Source organism: Gadus macrocephalus, chromosome 2 (assembly GCF_031168955.1).
Source record: "Gadus macrocephalus chromosome 2, ASM3116895v1".
Lineage (NCBI taxonomy): Eukaryota > Metazoa > Chordata > Actinopteri > Gadiformes > Gadidae > Gadus > Gadus macrocephalus.
Window position 1 is genome coordinate 13652761 of NC_082383.1, and position 17162 is coordinate 13669922.

Genomic DNA, 17162 nt, shown 5'->3' on the forward strand with positions numbered 1-17162 from the left:
TTAACTGACCATTTGCTCAATGTATGTATTTATAACACAATTGCCCTTTGCATTATGCATTGCATTGAGGCCTCCTTTCAAATACCTTATAGCAAGACTATAAAATGCTTACAATGTATGACGTTTGACATAACAGATATTATCAAGGGATGTTCTTAAACAATGCATTTGCCAAGATGGCTACTGTGTTGTTGGGGGGTTTCTTTTTCTCCCACCAAGTGTGATTCTGATTAGCCATTAGAAGCAAATTCCAAATCAACCCGGTCGTGCAATCACACGTGGGAGTGTTTTAGCTAATCCCCATCACACCTGATGCTTGAATAGGCACCCTTTAATAAACATAACGCTCAAATCACCAAGTCAATATTTCTTGCCTCTGAATTAATATGAAGGTAACTTGATGAGGGAAATTGCTCTGTAGCTTTAGTTTTAGTTTTTTAATCTATAGATGGGTTGGGTCAGAGTCTAACACGGACACGGATGTTGTTTTTTCTCTTTTATTCAGTGATAAATAATCCCCTACGATCATAGGCTTTATGTGTAGACATCCGATCAAGGCAAAAGACAAATTAGGGGGCACTCATCCACCGCCATCTCAAAAGTATATGAGAAACAAATTACAAATAAGAAACAAAACAAAAAAACAATGAGGTAAGAAGTTATTTTGCTTTTATACAATTGTGGTGCTTCTTTTTGCGATGGTCTATCATGAATGCACAGTGCTTCCAAATACAGAAATCCTGTCTTGTGTTTCTATACATTATTACAAAAGAAAAAAAAATAGAACATCATAAGGTCATGGCATAATACTGACTCAATCCAAGAAAGGGAACTGTGAGCTGCAGTTAGCAGTAAACGTCCACACGCCAAAAGGGAGAAAGGTGAAACAAAACAAAAATCTGTTAGTGACAAGAGCCTCTGTAAAGACTAGACGCCAGAGCCTGTGACCGCCTACACACTTACAGGAAGATCCCGCTGTGTGCGGGATCTAAAGGTAGGACTGATATGTTTGCATGGGCTTTGTGTGTGTGTGTGTTTGTGTTTGTAATAACGATTTTTTGGACCAAAGAGTAGGGTCAGTTAAGGAACGTGCGTGCGTTTGTGCGCTCATGTGTAGGACAGTGAATCTAAAAGAATAGCCAGATAGATGGGTGTGCATGCATGCGTTTGTGAACAACACTTTGTGGTTTGAAGAGTTTAGGCTAATACAACGTGTACATGCATTAGTCTGTTAGTGCACAAGAAAAATCTTGTGGCTCTATAAGTATAGACGGATATAATGTATGTCCATGCATGTGTGCAAGAAATACTTATTGGATCCAAGAAATTGAAAAGAAAGTGTGTGCGTATGTGAGTGTGCACAGGCATCAGGAACAGCATGTCAAGGTCCAGCCCTTTGCATGGAACTGCCCAGCAGTCCCGGCTCTATTATTCTTAAAAAACAAAATACAAACAAAAGAAAAGAAACGCAAACCGAAATGCTCTTGGTTCCCATATTTCCCGCACTGCGTGTACAGATTTCTCAGGAGAACACCACTTCATTTGAGAGTACCTATGTCATTCTCATACCCCATCTCTCCCGCTTGTTTCACAACTCTACACACTACCTAGGATCCTATGAGTTTGCTGTGTCACTTTTTACCACCGTAGCAGACTTGTATACAGCTGCAGAGAGAGAAAAAAACATGTCAAAGGTCCCCATGTTTGGACCTTGTTAACTAATGCTACTGCTCTACAACTAATTGGAGTAACATGACTTTAGTTCACAGTCATCTATGCATTGTTCATCTGCATTTATTGTTGTAGTTTATGTTCACTAACGCATCATTATTGGTTGCTGCCCCATTTTGATACTTAAAATAACATGTGGATTCTTAAATTGAGTGGGATTCAACTTTACGGATCCGGCTCTTAGGAAAGATGTGCTCAAGCCCTTTCTCCTCACCCCCCCCTGCCCAGCCCATGTCTTTGTATCCCACGGATGGACTCCTCTCCCTGGCCAACCATCCTGTGGGTAGTGGATAAAGAGGCAACTCTCCACCAGAGGGTGTATGAGCCCCCCAGGGTCTACTTGACGGCACTGCCCCACCTTTCCTTGAGTGTGGCTCCCACCTCCCATTCAATGGCTCTCACCTCCAATTCACGTTCTGGATGCGTGCTCTCGTGGGATTCGCCAGGGATTATGGGAAGGCTAGATTGCGGGCGTTGGATTGTGGCGTGTTGAAGGGGCGGGACGAGATTTGAACTTCAGTTAACTTTATGCAAATGAGTGCGTCTTGCAGCGTTTGGCCATGCGATTGGCCATTCAACATCCAGTGAGTACTGGAGGACCATACGGACTCGTGGGGAATTTCATTTCCTGGTTTAAAGCATTTCCCTCCTCAAAAGTAGTTAGCTCCCACAAGCAGCCACTAGAGAGATTGCGGGGCGTTGCCATGCGTTGTCAAAAAGGTCACGCTTTGGGTGGGGCCCGAGCCATGACACAATAAGAGCGAGGGGCGGGGGTACACCCTGTGTTAATGCCTTGCTTTTTGTTTCGTCAGAGGCCCCGTCTCACCCGCCCTGACCTCCCACATCCAGCGCTTTCCCTCCCGTTTTGTTTGGGATAGAACATAACATGAAAAAATAGCATCTACAGTAAAACTGCTTCAGTGAAAATGCAGGGGAAGTAGGGGGGGGGGGGGGGGGGGTGAAAGTACCAAAAACAAACACACACAACTGAAAAAAATGCTTTGAGGAACCAGAAATAGCAACGGTGGTAACATCTATGGGGGGGGGCACCGTAACCATGACAGCAGCATTAATGCGCATAGCGGCCGCCAGATCCCACGACTCTCCCTCCCCTTCCCCCCCCTTCCCCACCACCACCACCGCTTGTTCTTGCTCCAACTGTTTTCCCCCCCGCCTCCACCCCGTCTCCCAGGAATGCCAGCTGTCTCCGAGATCACGCTCCAAAAAAAGTGCACCGAAAGAGAACAACCCAAAAAATACAAACATAGACCGAGATAAGGAGAGGACCAAAGTATGTTTTAAATAAACCTGGGCAGGGAAGGCCTAGGCTGTCCCCGCAGCCCTCCAGCGGTCTGAGTCCGGAGATCCCCTTCTCTCCCCCCCCCCCCCCCTCTCTCTCTCTCTCTCTCTCTCTCCGCTCCCTCGGTTCGTTTATTCCTTTTTCACGTCCGATGACGGCGAGCCAGCCTTCGGGAGATGTGGCCGACGTCCCTCTGCGCTTAAGACGTTTCCCTCCCCCCCCCCCGCGGAGCCGGCCACAAAACGGGGACGGGCTCGACTCGTTTGTTCTCCTCGTTTGTTTGTTGATATTCTTCTTTTTCGTCTGTTCTGTAAAAATTAACAGACAAAAAACAAACGCTCCTCCAAACGCCCCCCCTTCGGTAGCTCCAGGACGGCGGGCGTTGGCACGGCCGTCAGCCCGGGAGGCAGACCTTCCCAGCAAACAGTAGTCCCACAATGGTGAAGAAGATGGAGAGCACAAACAGCACGTAGGAGGAGCCCACCACCGTGTTGTTGGGCAGCTTGTACGGCTGGCCCCCCACCTCGTTGATGTAGAAGCCTATGGGGAAGATGAGCGCCGCCATGCAGAACAGGATCACTGTTTGGGGGTGGGGTGGGGGTGAGGAGGGAGAGGGGCGGGGGGAGGAGGGGGGGGGGGACAGAGATGAAATCAAAACAGTTTGGTTATTGTCTGATTGCGGTGTGTGTGTCACATACTGGTTAACCCATAACCTAACAAACCCATGCTGGTCATGTCATTTATAGTTGTTTTTAGAAGCATGACTCTCACACTGAGCCACTCGACCTCTGCCATTCCCTTTAGCATTAACGTCTCGTCGTAAGCAGAGAGATGAGAGAGCGAGGCGAGGCTGCGTCTGTAAATCATCTTCACGGTGCAGGACGGGTGGAGGAGGAGTGGTACAGGACACTGGAGGTACTGGTAGAGAACAGAGGTAAACTTGTTTCTGCTTACAACCAGATCACCTGGTCATCCAACAACAAGCCCTAAATGAACTATCCCTTCCTGACTGGCCCAGGTAGGCTGAATCCCTACCAAATCCATCCTGGCACCCATGGAACGCTGTCAGCTCGCTGACAGCGTTCATTAATCATAAGCATTCAGAGAGGGAGTGTGTGTAGCAGGTAAGAACGACTGGTCGGTTTCCCCACAGCCGTTTCCTCTTTCAGTCCATTGTTTTGGCCGTCCTGTTTTCTCCTCACTTTATTCTTTTGATCATTTTTCCACTGAAACAACAATTCACTGTTGTGGTATTCGTCTGTAAGCTGGGCTTGGAGTGCTACTTATGTAAAATATACACACTCACAGTCTGACCCTTGGTGGCATTGTCCCATTGTAATCAATCAAATACCGAAACACAAATCGGACACAAGTAACTATTTTCTTCAACTGCTCTCGTATCAAAAGCTAACCTTTAAATGTCGCCATGTGCCTGGAAAACCTCCATCATGTTGTCGGCTGCCGTCGAAATGAAACGGACTCCACAGACAATGGGGATGAAAAACAACCCAGTAGCTACGGCAACCATTCTTTCCGTTGTAATTCAGCCTCTGGCATCGCTTGTGATACCAATTTGTACATATATTTTCGTCACAGTGTATTCAATGGTTGCTCTCGAGTTTCAAGCGACGTTTAGGGTCTTGCATTCACAACAATTAGGCCCCTTGAGAAAATAAACTAGAGGCTATTCCACTAGGCATTTACTGTATGTGGGGACTTCACAGGCTTTGGAAAATAATTGCGTTCTCTAGTATTTAGCCGGTTCAATTGCTCGGTGCTAAAGGCCTCAAGCATAATGTATCTTGACAAGCCAACCAAGTTAACCTAGCATACCTAACCTAACCACACACTACCACCACATGTATTAATAATAATAAATTAAATTTATATAGCGCTTAATATGGTACTCTAAGACGCTTAAAGACAAGACTTATAGACTTATTAAGACAGCACATGTTTACCACCAGAAGTTCGCAACATGGCTATCAAAAGAGGAAGACACGACAGGCCGGGTGCAGGATCTTGAATGGGAAATCATTTAGCAGACACCTTTATCCAAAGCGATATAATAGTGATTTCAAATACATCGTCAATGTCATTAATGAGCAGGTACTGGTAACGAGATCTTGACTACAGATAGGTTGCAGACATCGGGGGTTGGAGCAGGTGCCTTCCGGCTTGGTGTCAGTACCCTTTCAACCCGGTATCACGCGATTTCGTGCTCATGCGCACAAACGTTAATCTGTGCGCATCGTGTCCCAGATCACGATAGTCCGACTTTTTTAGTGCTGCACAGAACGAAATGTAAACCAATGCATTCTGAATGGCAGCGTTCTCCGACAATTAACGTCGTTTTCGAGGAGGTCTGCTTACAAATCAGAAATGTTGACATATATATAACTAGATAATAATATAGACAGATATATAACTAGAGTCATCCAAGTACTGTAGTACACTGTACTATCTGCGCTCACCCCTTCTGAAGCTTCTCTCTCTCTCTGTCCCTCCCTTTCTCTCTTTCTCTCTCTCGTTTCGTTTTGTGGAGCACGTCAATTGTCGGAGAACGCTCCCATTCAGAATGCATTGGTTTACATTTCGTTCTGTGTAGCACTAAAAAAGTCGGACAATCGTAATCTGGGACACGATTCAATAGATTAATAACGTTTGTGCGCATGAGCACGAAATCGCGTGATACCGGGTTGACCCTTTGCCCCTACGCGGACCTTCCCTACAGACCCACACCGGTTCATCGATTAGCCTAGCCCAGCTAAATCCCCACATCGTTCATAACCCTCTAGATCTCACAAGAATCAGGATTTATTGTAACTGAATTTCACACAAGCACATTGCTTGCTCCCTAAACAATGTGAGTAGTAGTTAGTTTAGGGCTGTTCCATCAAGACGAACCACCATTACAACCACCATCAAAAAGTAGAAAAAAAAATTATATATCCTGTATCTCGCAAACCATGTCTTCATGTTAAAAATAGAATGCGCCACACCTCTATTGCTTTCAGTCATACAAGGTTACTAGAAAAACACAATAAGATAACATTAAGAAAACCTCATCGGCTCATCCTTAGGAAGACACATTATGAGCCCTGAGATTGAATAAAAAACCCTCCAGAAATAGAGAATAATACACAGTCATTTCCATTTGGCTATTCCATGAAACTGTAGTCTCGAGACTGCAGGAAACAACATCAAAGGTGTTTATTGGAAAATGCTCCAACTCCATCAGCGAGCCGATTGTATCAAAAAAGCCAATATGGAAGCCACTTCAAAAGAACTGCCATTGTGTAATGGTTAGTTTTGGTTCCAAACCAAGCCTGTGTACAAGGGGGTACCATCATTCAACTGAGTAACTCCTTAGCTCCCCCACAGCCGTCAGCATCGTGTGAGGGCTCCGTCAACTTTTACTTTCAGCCTGGGAAACACTGCCGTGATAGTAAACGGAAGGTGCTCCCATTGGTCCGAACAAAAGGTCGCCCCGGCTTCAATTCCCCCGGCGAATGCTAGCGGCCACTCACCGCCTTCACTCATAAATGACGACTGCATAACACTGAAAAGCATCAAAGTACAAAGAAATGGTTGCTTCCAATCCCTGTGGACCACATATGTAGCAGCATGTATAGTGGAGTCCAGGGGGTAAGAAAGAGTGTAAGTAAAGGAGTGATGTCAATTAATTTCATCCATTACCTCATTAGACCAAAAAGCCAACATTAAGACTTCATTGGACCCGACACAGTAGAATAGCAAACACCTGTTCTGACCAGCTCCTTCCTGCTCACACAGAGATTGGTCAAAACAACATTAGGACCAATAAACTGTGTGAGATAAAACAGACCCTTTAGGTGGGACTTCTTCACACGCCATCCCTGCCAATATTTACACTAGAATGTCCTTTGTCCCACAGAGGCTTAATGAACCACCTCCAGAGTGTGTGTCCGTTCCCCTCGTATCGCTGAGCAAACCGCATGCGGAACCATTACCGCTCTTCAGAGTCATCCCCAGCCCTGATATCACAACACCAAGGGCCGACACCGCGTTTCGTCACGTGCCACTTACTGCCGGTGAAGGCGATCCAGCGGGCGTACTTGGTGGCTTCGCGGCGCCAGTGTGACGCCACCAGGAGGCCACAGGTGACGGTGAGCGAGATGATGCCCATGATGATGAAGAACAGTGTGGTGACCCATTCGGGCGGGAGCCGCGGCGGGATGCAGGTCCGGTCCCGCCCGTGGATGGTCTGGCACTGCCGCACCAGACCCACCGTCAGCGCACCTGCGGACACAACAAGCAGCCCGTGAGATGGAACAGCTGTGTGGAGTGTTTGGAGTAGCGGCTGAAAGGTTCTGGGAGAGCCCCAACCCCAAAACCTGCCGATTAGAAAAATTGTATCTAAAAGAATATTGCTCAAAGTTTCTTTGGATCCAAGTATCTTTCTAAATGACTCCTTAAAATGCCCAAAACAAACACGGATGACGAGGAGCGGAAAGTGTATTTGCGAGTGCATTATATGTTGATGGTGTGATCTTCACAGCAAGGCACAGGTTATAATAGGGATTAATGTGAGTGGGATGGCCGGTGTACTTTATGGTTTCAAATATCATAATAGGATACTCGTCCCATACATACTTGGTGCATTAATGGATGTATACTAATGACTGCACATGGTGTCTATGAAAACCCAACAGCGTAGTTAGGACAGAGGTGGTAGGACAACATTCCCCCACAGTTTGTGAAAACAATGACTGTCCTGTTTTTTTAAATAGACATTGAAAACCCACAAATAGCACCCGAGGTGGTCAGAGACCGTACAAAATGTATTTCACGTCAACACAAGCACAGCTGCTAAGTGCCCCCTTTACAACACCAGAACTCTTGTTAGTTGGAGTAATATTATGGATTTGAATAAAGGATGGGATTTCCGTGAATTAACCAAAGAGAAATGTGTGCATATTTCAGATATATAACTGAATAAAATCAAAACGTAATTGTCAGCTGGGTTTTTCAAATGTTTGTGACCCTTGTTGGGTCCAAATGTGATAAAAGCAACAGTGGGTGTGAGCGTTTTCACATTTTTGTTAATATATACAGCATGTTTTCTCTCATGGACGCAATGTTCTGACTGCTGTCCTGAATCAGCCTAGATACATAACGCATTCCCATAACAAGGTCGACTGTAGGTCAGGGCCTTAGGAAATAATATTTTTACCGTAGCAGATTATTAGTAGAGTAGAAATAAGGTGTTATTAAATAAATAGGACTAATAATTTTGAATGAATAAATAAATGTGTTCTGGCATATACGCTTACGAAGCAATGATACCACTATTAACCTTGAAGAGGTCTCATGTCAACCATTTACTTTTGCAATAACTAATTTATTATATTTTTGTCCAAAACAACCCTCTAGCAATGTGCATTGCTAGAGGGTTGGTGGCCTCAGATTCAGCTGACACCAGAGTGAGTGAGTGAGTAGCCAGTCTGAAGGAGAACAAGGAGGTAAAGCAGGATGGATGGTAGATTGCTTCATAATCCGTTCAATGGTGGTGATGGATGCTCAGCTTTTCCATCTCTCAATCACTCACACACACACACACACACACACACACACACACACACACACACACACACACACACACACACACACACACACACACACACACACACACACACACACACACACACACACACACACACACACACACACACACACACACACACACAGTTTTAAATCAACTGAATGGCCACAATCCAAGATTAGGTTGATTCTCAAATACAATATCAATGTGTATAGATATACCTCCGGATATAGACACTTCCTTATCTATAGATGACATTACCTATGCATATATTATCTACTTACATTACCGATAAGCAAAGCAAAGTGTATTCTGGAGTCAGTGTATGGGGAAAGCCAGTCAATTAGTGTGCATCTTCTCTAAAGGAATTACTAGCAGAGTAAGCAAAACAATAAGCCATGATTCAGTTCCCTGCAGTCCTCGATCAATAGCAACCAAGTGGATGAGAATGAAGAAGCTCTTGGCAACCTGAGAGGTCTGAATTTCAGAAAGATTGCATGCTGCTTCAAAGTGAAGTGTTTCCATTGGATTGTCGTTCCTAATAGCTAAATTATTTACGTACTATGAAGACCAGAAAAGTTAACTTAATAAAAATGTCTGACAGTCACCAACATGGCTATGGAAGATGTGCTTTAGCAACAGCAACTCATTCTAGGTTTGTATATTGAATGTTGAGCACTAAACCGTTTAGTTTAATTCTGTTTAACCCATCTTAATCACAAAAACTGTTTTGTAAGACGTTTTGCCAATGCCATGAGTGTTATCATCCAGACTTTGATCAGTGTTACCCATCGTGCATTATTGAGTCTGTCATGTTGTGTAACACTATTTATAAGAAATAAGCAGCAAGAGATGTCCGCTATTGACATTATACCACTTCCTAACTCTCACTTCCCCTTTCAATTATTATTATTATTTTTTTTTTATTGTAGTCATGGTCACCATGTTAATGATAGCTTAAGTGGTGAAATAAAGTATAAAGCCAAATGTACCAGCGTCTAAAGCATTAAATAACCCATCAAGGCAGACTTCAGCCCTTGGCAGGGCACGCGTATATTCAAACAGACAATGGCACTCTTGCTCCTGAATTTTATAAAGTATATTTTTCACATAGCCTACATGGAACACAGAATTCAACAGAAAGACAAGCTCTACCAACACTGTTTCAAATGTGAAGATATGAACTACAGCAACATCAGATCAAAATACCAATTTGTTTTATATAACTCAGATAATGGCCATTGATAAGTATTATAAAAGTAGATTTCTGTAAAATGTGTCACTTTTTTGCTATCTTGGAAGGTATCTGACTTTAGGAATATTAATAGTTATACAAAAATAAATAGATTGACAGATGTTGCAGGCACCCTAGAAGGGGAGAATGCCGATATGCTCCAACTGAACTGTACGTGTGATCTGACATTGGAAACAAACTCATCAATGACAATATGCACAAGATTGTGGTAGGAATCTCCCAACAGAATACATTTGAACTCTGAAGACATAACCCCAGTTATAGAACGTGCTTGGTTTTTTTGTAACCAAGACTTATATTCTTCTTTAAATGGAAATTGGCCGATAAGGTTTCAGGAGGTAGAGTAAGAATGGTCCGCTTTTAGACTCACAAACTGCTTGAGCAAACATTCTCTCTAGGGTTGAAACGGACCAGAGCACTTCCTGAAGCTTCAAGGACATTTACCACGAGAAGAATACGCGTGGGAATTTAGACCAATCTATCTGGGATAATCACCACTTTAAAACCCAAGAAATTGAGCCAACACAGACCATCGCTCACCACCTATTTCCAACAAGAATAATTTAAACAAAAGAGCAAACAAATCAACACATAATATGGCAATAGTCCAAGGCCTATGTACTTCTGGGGTACAGATACATTATCACAGACAGCCTCCACTGTCCTTGCCCTGGTCACTGCTATGAAGTGCGTCACAGGGGAATCAGTGGGGTCCAATTGTACTGTCGTTCCCCCTATGCTGCATACTGTGCATTGAAGAGCCATATGGTATGTTTAATTAATACACCAATGTCATGTCGGCACTACAATGATCTGGTTAGCAAAATTAAACAAACACATTTTGCACAAACCTTACAACTGTCACATTTTCGGCCTGGCGTACACAATGTAAATCCTGTAGTGTTGGTTTAACTGAAAAGCAAGCAGCCAGAATAACCGGCCTATCTTTTATAACACACCATCTGTTCGTGTGGAGATGGCTTCGCTCAACGTGTCATTTCCTTCTTATTTCTCCAAATTGGCAATTGTGTATACTATAGCATGTGTTACTTACCAATGCATCACATCACAAGCTAAAAGGCAATCCCAATTATGACAGAAGCGTAAGTAGTTGACAAAAAAAGGCAGATATTACATTTACATTTTTGTTCTTGAGTCAGAAAGCGTTTTGTGATATGGTTGAGCTTGAATTTTAAAGATGAATAAATCAGCAATAGTGGTGTCAGATTATATTATTTTGTATGTTTAGGTTGATGCAAAATGTTCTTGATTAATATTACAAAATTAGGAGATAAATCACAACAAAATCAATCTAATCTAACACAAAAGGCCATGCTTTCTCTGACTTTTGAAAATTGTAACTGGTTTCCGACACCCATATAAATCCTTGTTGTCGTTTGTTTATTTTCTATTCTCAATAAAAAGGGGTCAGTAAATTTATACTAGGAGCATTCATGGTTTTCATTTTGTATAAATCGACAACTACCTACTACATAGCTAAATAGAAAATATATAATGTTGTAAAATAATCGTAAACAGTGATCTCTCTTTTAACTTATTCATTATTTGATGCCTCAAGACAACTTTTTAACAATTGAGCAGCCGTCGGCAAGCTCTCAAGAATAAGACCCCAAGTGAGTCCCTCTGCCAGTGTCATATCCAACACACCTCCGCGTTAAGAGAGGGGATCTTTTTTTAACCTGAAGTCTATTGATGTGCATGAACCAACAAAGCTCACATCGCTGTTGTCCCAAAAGGACATTAAAAGCCAAAGAACAATAATGTGGCTTCGGTCAGGGGAATACATCAAATTTGTGTTGCTCCGTAAATGAATAATCTTTTAAACGACCGCAATAGTTTCTGCTTACAAAAGCAAAACAGGGCTGCGGTGTGACATGTTAAAAAGTATTGAGGGGATAATGAAACTCTACCCCTCAGAATGCAAACGCAAAAAAAAAAGACAACACAACACAGAGAACTGTCAAAACAAACTAGGGCCCAGTGTAATTCACAAACTAAAGACTTATTAAACATAAACGGTATAGCACTGTGGAAACTAAGGCACAGCATACTTGCCATTGTTGGCAATGGCAAGGGGAGACCATGGGACTAGGAGTGTGAAGAAGAATTTAAACAACGATCAGTAAGGGCAATGGCATTATGCCTGATGTTAATAGCAGCACAGGTAACTCGCCAAAGACACCTCCTTGATGTCACATTTTGAGCAAAACAGTGGCATTTTTATGGATTTAAACTTAGGTTTCACCCAGGAAAAAACAGAGTAACCCTACCTAACTGTTTTCCATAGGTTTGGTACATAATGTATTGTGAAGTGTATGGGGGGGGATCACATTGCATAGCATGCGGTTTAATGAAGTGGAAGAGCGCCATCATATGTTAACAGTCACTGTACCAATCTTGCCTTCAATTATGTGGTGTTGAAATCGATTGATGCTACCATATATTTAAACAGCCATATAGGACAAAACGTAGAGGTATAGTGGTTCGTCATTGCAATATGTATAATGTTACGATTGTTTATGTAGGCTATATATACGGAAGAGAATTTTCGCCAACAAAAAGATGACTTAGATTCAGCAGGCCCGGGACTAAACACAACCTACACTTGTGTAACTAGTAGTTGTCCTTGTAGTTTGATCTAGTGACTGTGGCATAACGATTAACCGGGTAAACCTACAAAAGGAACCCTGTCTTATCAAAGTGTTATCCTGCAGATGACTCAAAAGAGAGCCAAGGCTATCAAACAGACTGGATGTTTTGACAACAATCTCTACTGGCGAATACCGTCTCATGTTTTGACCTTAAATTGACACACAATCACAAGGTCAGGCCTAGATTACAATACATAATTGGTTCTCATTTAAAAGTAAACTACTTAAGTAGTGACTGTGCATTCAAAGAACAGTAAAACATGTTACACTTCTGACTGATCACGAGTAACGGTTCCTGGTACACAACATGAGTCCTACTGTATCATTATGCAGGCAAAACAGTAGATGCTGCCGCAGACGAAACCTTATGGATGTGGATTTGTTCATTAGATGACCCCGCACAAAGCTTCGGAAAAAGACAGTTGTTGAAACAGCGGCAAGTAATGTTACACATTATACAAATGCAATACAAAGTGAGAAAGAGCAGTTAGCCGAATAGTTACCTGCCGATTCACCAGTGTTGATCCAATCCGGATTTGCAATACTGGCTATTGCAAAGATATCTGCAGCCAAAAAGAGGCACCCTGATATTATAGTCAGTTTATCCATATTTCCCCTTCAATTCTTGGTTCTACGTTATGTATATTATGAGGGGGAAAACGCGTGGCGCGATCAGTGTATCATAGACGTAGAAAGGTTGAACGAGCGACTTTTAGATACCAGCTGATTGTTCTCATTTAACTCGCCCGTTCGGACTGCTGTTGTTGGTGTTCTCCCTTGCACTATTTTGTCCACACATTGCAGCAAAACCCATTTTCCCACTGTATAGCAACGTTTGATCTGGCTAAAAGAACATGCAAAGCATCACATAACAAATAATTTCTCTGGGGATCTTCCTCCGATAAAGCAATAGCTCTCGCAACGCCAGGGCCCAAGACTCCAGCCGCTTGTGTTCCCGTGTGGATCCGCGCGATAGCAGCAGCATCGGGTAACTGCGGCTAGCACGGCTAGCTATCTAGTCCCCGAATTCGGACTCCGTACGCCAAACTGCGGCCCAGAGGCACTTTGACGCCCAAAAATCCATTCGGCAAAGCAATATACGCACACTGTCCCATCGCGAATCGGGGGAGGAAAAGTAACGGGTTCGCCTCACGATATCCACGTTTTTTCCGCAAGACAAACGTTATCCGTATGGAAAACGAGAACACATCCTCCCCTCCTTCTTATTCATGCCACCTTCTCCGCTGGGGCAGCATCTGTACAAGGTCCGCCAGTCCAGTCCAGCTATACGGGCAAACAGTGCGAACAGTGTTCGCAAAGCGTTTCCCTCAATGTCCGTTGTACGTCAAACCGTTGGTAATTAAAAATCAAACATGATCGGAACGACTCCCCCTCAAGACCACCAGTAGCATCAAGCGTTCACCCCCACGCAGAGTGCCTTCCACAGACACAACAGTGCTTGTGTTTTCACGTTCGGGTGGATTTCGGTCTCGTATCGCGATACTAAACGCTCACGAGCTGCGTGGGTCCCTCGGACATTTAATGCATGCATGACTATGCACTAAAAAAAAGGAAAAACATATTTGATTACCCACTTCTTTGGGGCGAATAAACAAGTCAAATGCATTGCACATTTAGGATATATACATTTAAATCACACATGATAAAAAAATAATTGTGTGTGTGTGTGTGTGTGTGTGTGTGTGTGTGTGTGTGTGTGTGTGTGTGTGTGTGTGTGTGTGTGTGTGTGTGTGTGTGTGTGTGTGTGTGTGTGTGTGTGTGTGTGTGTGTGGTTAGCGTTTCTGATCATCTTAGCCTACCTGCCATTTCAAAATCACAGAAATTCTTAGATCCTGTCAAATACATGTATTTGATAGGATCTAAGAATAATAGGTAGGCTATATGGAAGCAAATAGGAATCTTATTAACCCGTCTTCATGGATGAAGAATGAAAACCAAGGAAGAATAGTTGTTGAAAAGTATACTGTGTCTGGTTTCCAACTGTATCTCAAGGCCAGCTCAAATAGGTTACATGGTCTCCCCTTTTGTAAGTCTTGCATATATATTTCCAATACAATCAGGGGATAATGTTCTGTGCAATAAACAAGTCTGGATTTCAACTTCAACTTGCAAGTTGAAGTTGTATATAATAGGAAACATAGTCTATGTAATATGTATAATATATGTATGACTTACAAAAGGGGAGACCATGTAACCTATTTGAGCTGGCCTTGAGATACAGTTGGAAACCAGACACAGTATAATTTTCAACAACTATTCTTCCTTGGTTTTCATTCTTCATCCATGAAGACGGGTTAATAAGATTCCCATTTGCTGCCATATAGCCTACCTATTTCTCGCAGCCTGAGGACACTATGGAGAAGGAAAGTTACAGTTCAATATAAATGTTGTTAATGTCTAGCCAACAATTTTATCGCAATGAATGGATGAATGCTTTTGTCCTGCTTGTCGTCTAGTGATCTATGAAACCTTTAGTGAGATTTCCCTTGTCATCCAAAAACACATTAACCTGAGTGACAAACCCCTCTGTTACCAGCTCTGAAGAAATCCTTGTCACGATTTACCGGCCAATCAAACTTTTCCCTTCTACCCAGTTTGTTAAAGGCACCCAGTGCAACTTTATGTAAACATTCAATGAAAAATAAACATTCAATTTCTAGTCTTTTTTACACGTAGTAAGTTTCAATAACTCCATACCATTACATATCGACATTCAAGGAGCAAAGATGAGACGTCGTTGTGTGGTGAGAACTGATAGAAAAACAACAACAATCGCCGGTGGGGAGAAGCCATTTTTCCATTGACTGGAAGCCTGCTTTATTTATTGTAGGTTACAAAAAATAAAGAAAATGGCGGCATTGTTGTTGTTATCGATTTTGTATCAGTTCTCACCACACAACGACGTCTCATCTTTGCTGCTTAAATGTCGGTATGTAATGGTATGGAGTTATTGAAACTTACTACGTGTAAAAAAGACTAGAAATTGAATGTTTATTTTTAAGCCTCGAAAGTTGCACTGGGTGCCTTTAAGGCAGGGCAACTATGCTGCCAAAAAGACGACAAGCAGTTTGTACAATAAAATCAATCTTTAAGGACACATGTTTCACTTAAGTGTGATTTCCTGATTATTTCTGAGAATAAATTCAGCTGACTAAACCAAATTTTATGCAATCTGTGCCATTTTTTATTTTGTTTTAATGCATAGAACATTTTCATTTAACTTGCTATGTCAAGCCTTTATTTGCCCATCTCAATGCTACCATGATAATAGGGAGCAGGAGAAAATAATATTTCACTGGTGAAAATTTGAAATTAATACCGTAAGCCAGGTGGGAGGATATGAAGGACACAGACCTAGACTAGGTCAATAAGACCATTATATGGGACCTGGTAGGCTTTCTGGGGAAAGGGAGACACACACGCACACTCACACGCACACAGACACTTTACGCAAAGGCTAATAAGAACGAAATAAATAGTAAAGTCACTCTAGCCAATTGATTAAACTATTTATTTAGTCTTTCATAGCTTTAAGCTTTTAGCTTTCAGCAAATACCAACAATGAACAGAATAGAGTGCAGCTATGCCAACAACAGAGAAAACAACGAGAGCCTGTTATGGAGTATTAAAATCAAAAACTCACCTTATCCTAACAGGCTAAACAAGTTTGTTTGGAGCGATTAAGATCAGGCCGATTATAAAGTAATTTGTCCTCTGCATCCAAAACAGAATCACCACCCTCCTATCTTATTTTTTCTTGCACAGCAAGGCATTTATTATTACATGTTGAAACCTACATGATGACACCTATAAAACAACTGCATATCAACAAATCGTTCCTCACTTGGCAAAATAAAATTTGTTTGGGGGTTGGCTTGCTTTCCATGCTGTCTGAGAACCATCATCGTCTCCAAACGGTACTCAAGACTAATATGACAATCATCAAGTTTGTTTCTACTATATGTTCGATTTTGGGTTGCATGAACATGGCTATTCAAGGCTGACCAGCGACACAAAAAAAACCTGAAGAAACTTTGGTCGCCTAGCAACCACATGTGCCATGCTTCCCACACAGGCTTCAGTTGGAGTGGGAATGCTCACGTATGCCCAGTGTGTTTGCACACTCAGCTCATAGCACTTCCTAGAATGGTGGTTACTCGGGACTCAAAAGAGAGGCAGATTTTGCGGATGTATAGTCGACCATAAACATCTGATAAAATAATACTCTATATTGTATACTTGAGCAATTTAGAGTCCCTGGATACTGGTGTTGTTTAAGTATTGCCACTATTGATGTTAACCTATTATGGGATGCAGCACCATAGCATTTTCTGTCTTCACCCTGGTGGTCAGCTGCTCCAAGGCCACATCAACAAGCAATGCCAATACACCGTCCCTGGATGGGCAGGCATACACACACACACACACACACACACACACACACACACACACACACACACACACACACACACACACACACACACACACACACACACACACACACACACATACACACATACACATACACACGCACATACATATATATATATTTTTTTTATCATATATATATATATATATATATATATATATATATATATA

The 17162-nt window shown here is 42.5% G+C and overlaps 1 protein-coding gene across 1 annotated transcript; it reads right to left on the reverse strand.

The window, feature by feature from the left end:
• Nucleotides 1-483: 483 nt before the first annotated feature.
• On the reverse strand, nucleotides 484-14042 carry LOC132450310 (uncharacterized protein C16orf52 homolog B). The gene is made up of 3 exons (XM_060042393.1): nucleotides 13046-14042; nucleotides 7100-7312; nucleotides 484-3610 (listed from the first exon to the last, which is right to left on the reverse strand). The coding sequence occupies exons 1-3, from the start codon at nucleotides 13149-13151 to the stop codon at nucleotides 3426-3428; spliced, it is 504 nt and encodes a 167-aa protein (XP_059898376.1). The 5' UTR covers nucleotides 13152-14042; the 3' UTR covers nucleotides 484-3425.
• Nucleotides 14043-17162: the final 3120 nt, after the last annotated feature.

Coding starts and splice junctions, on each gene's coding strand:
- LOC132450310 (XM_060042393.1), bottom strand. CDS start 13,151: ATGGATAAACTGACTATAATATCAGGGTGCCTCTTTTTGGCTGCAGAT. Junction 7,313..13,045: donor CAACACTGGTGAATCGGCAG/GTAACTATTCGG, acceptor TTGTGTCCGCAG/GTGCGCTGACGGTGGGTCTG. Junction 3,611..7,099: donor CTGGATCGCCTTCACCGGCA/GTAAGTGGCACG, acceptor ACCCCCAAACAG/TGATCCTGTTCTGCATGGCG.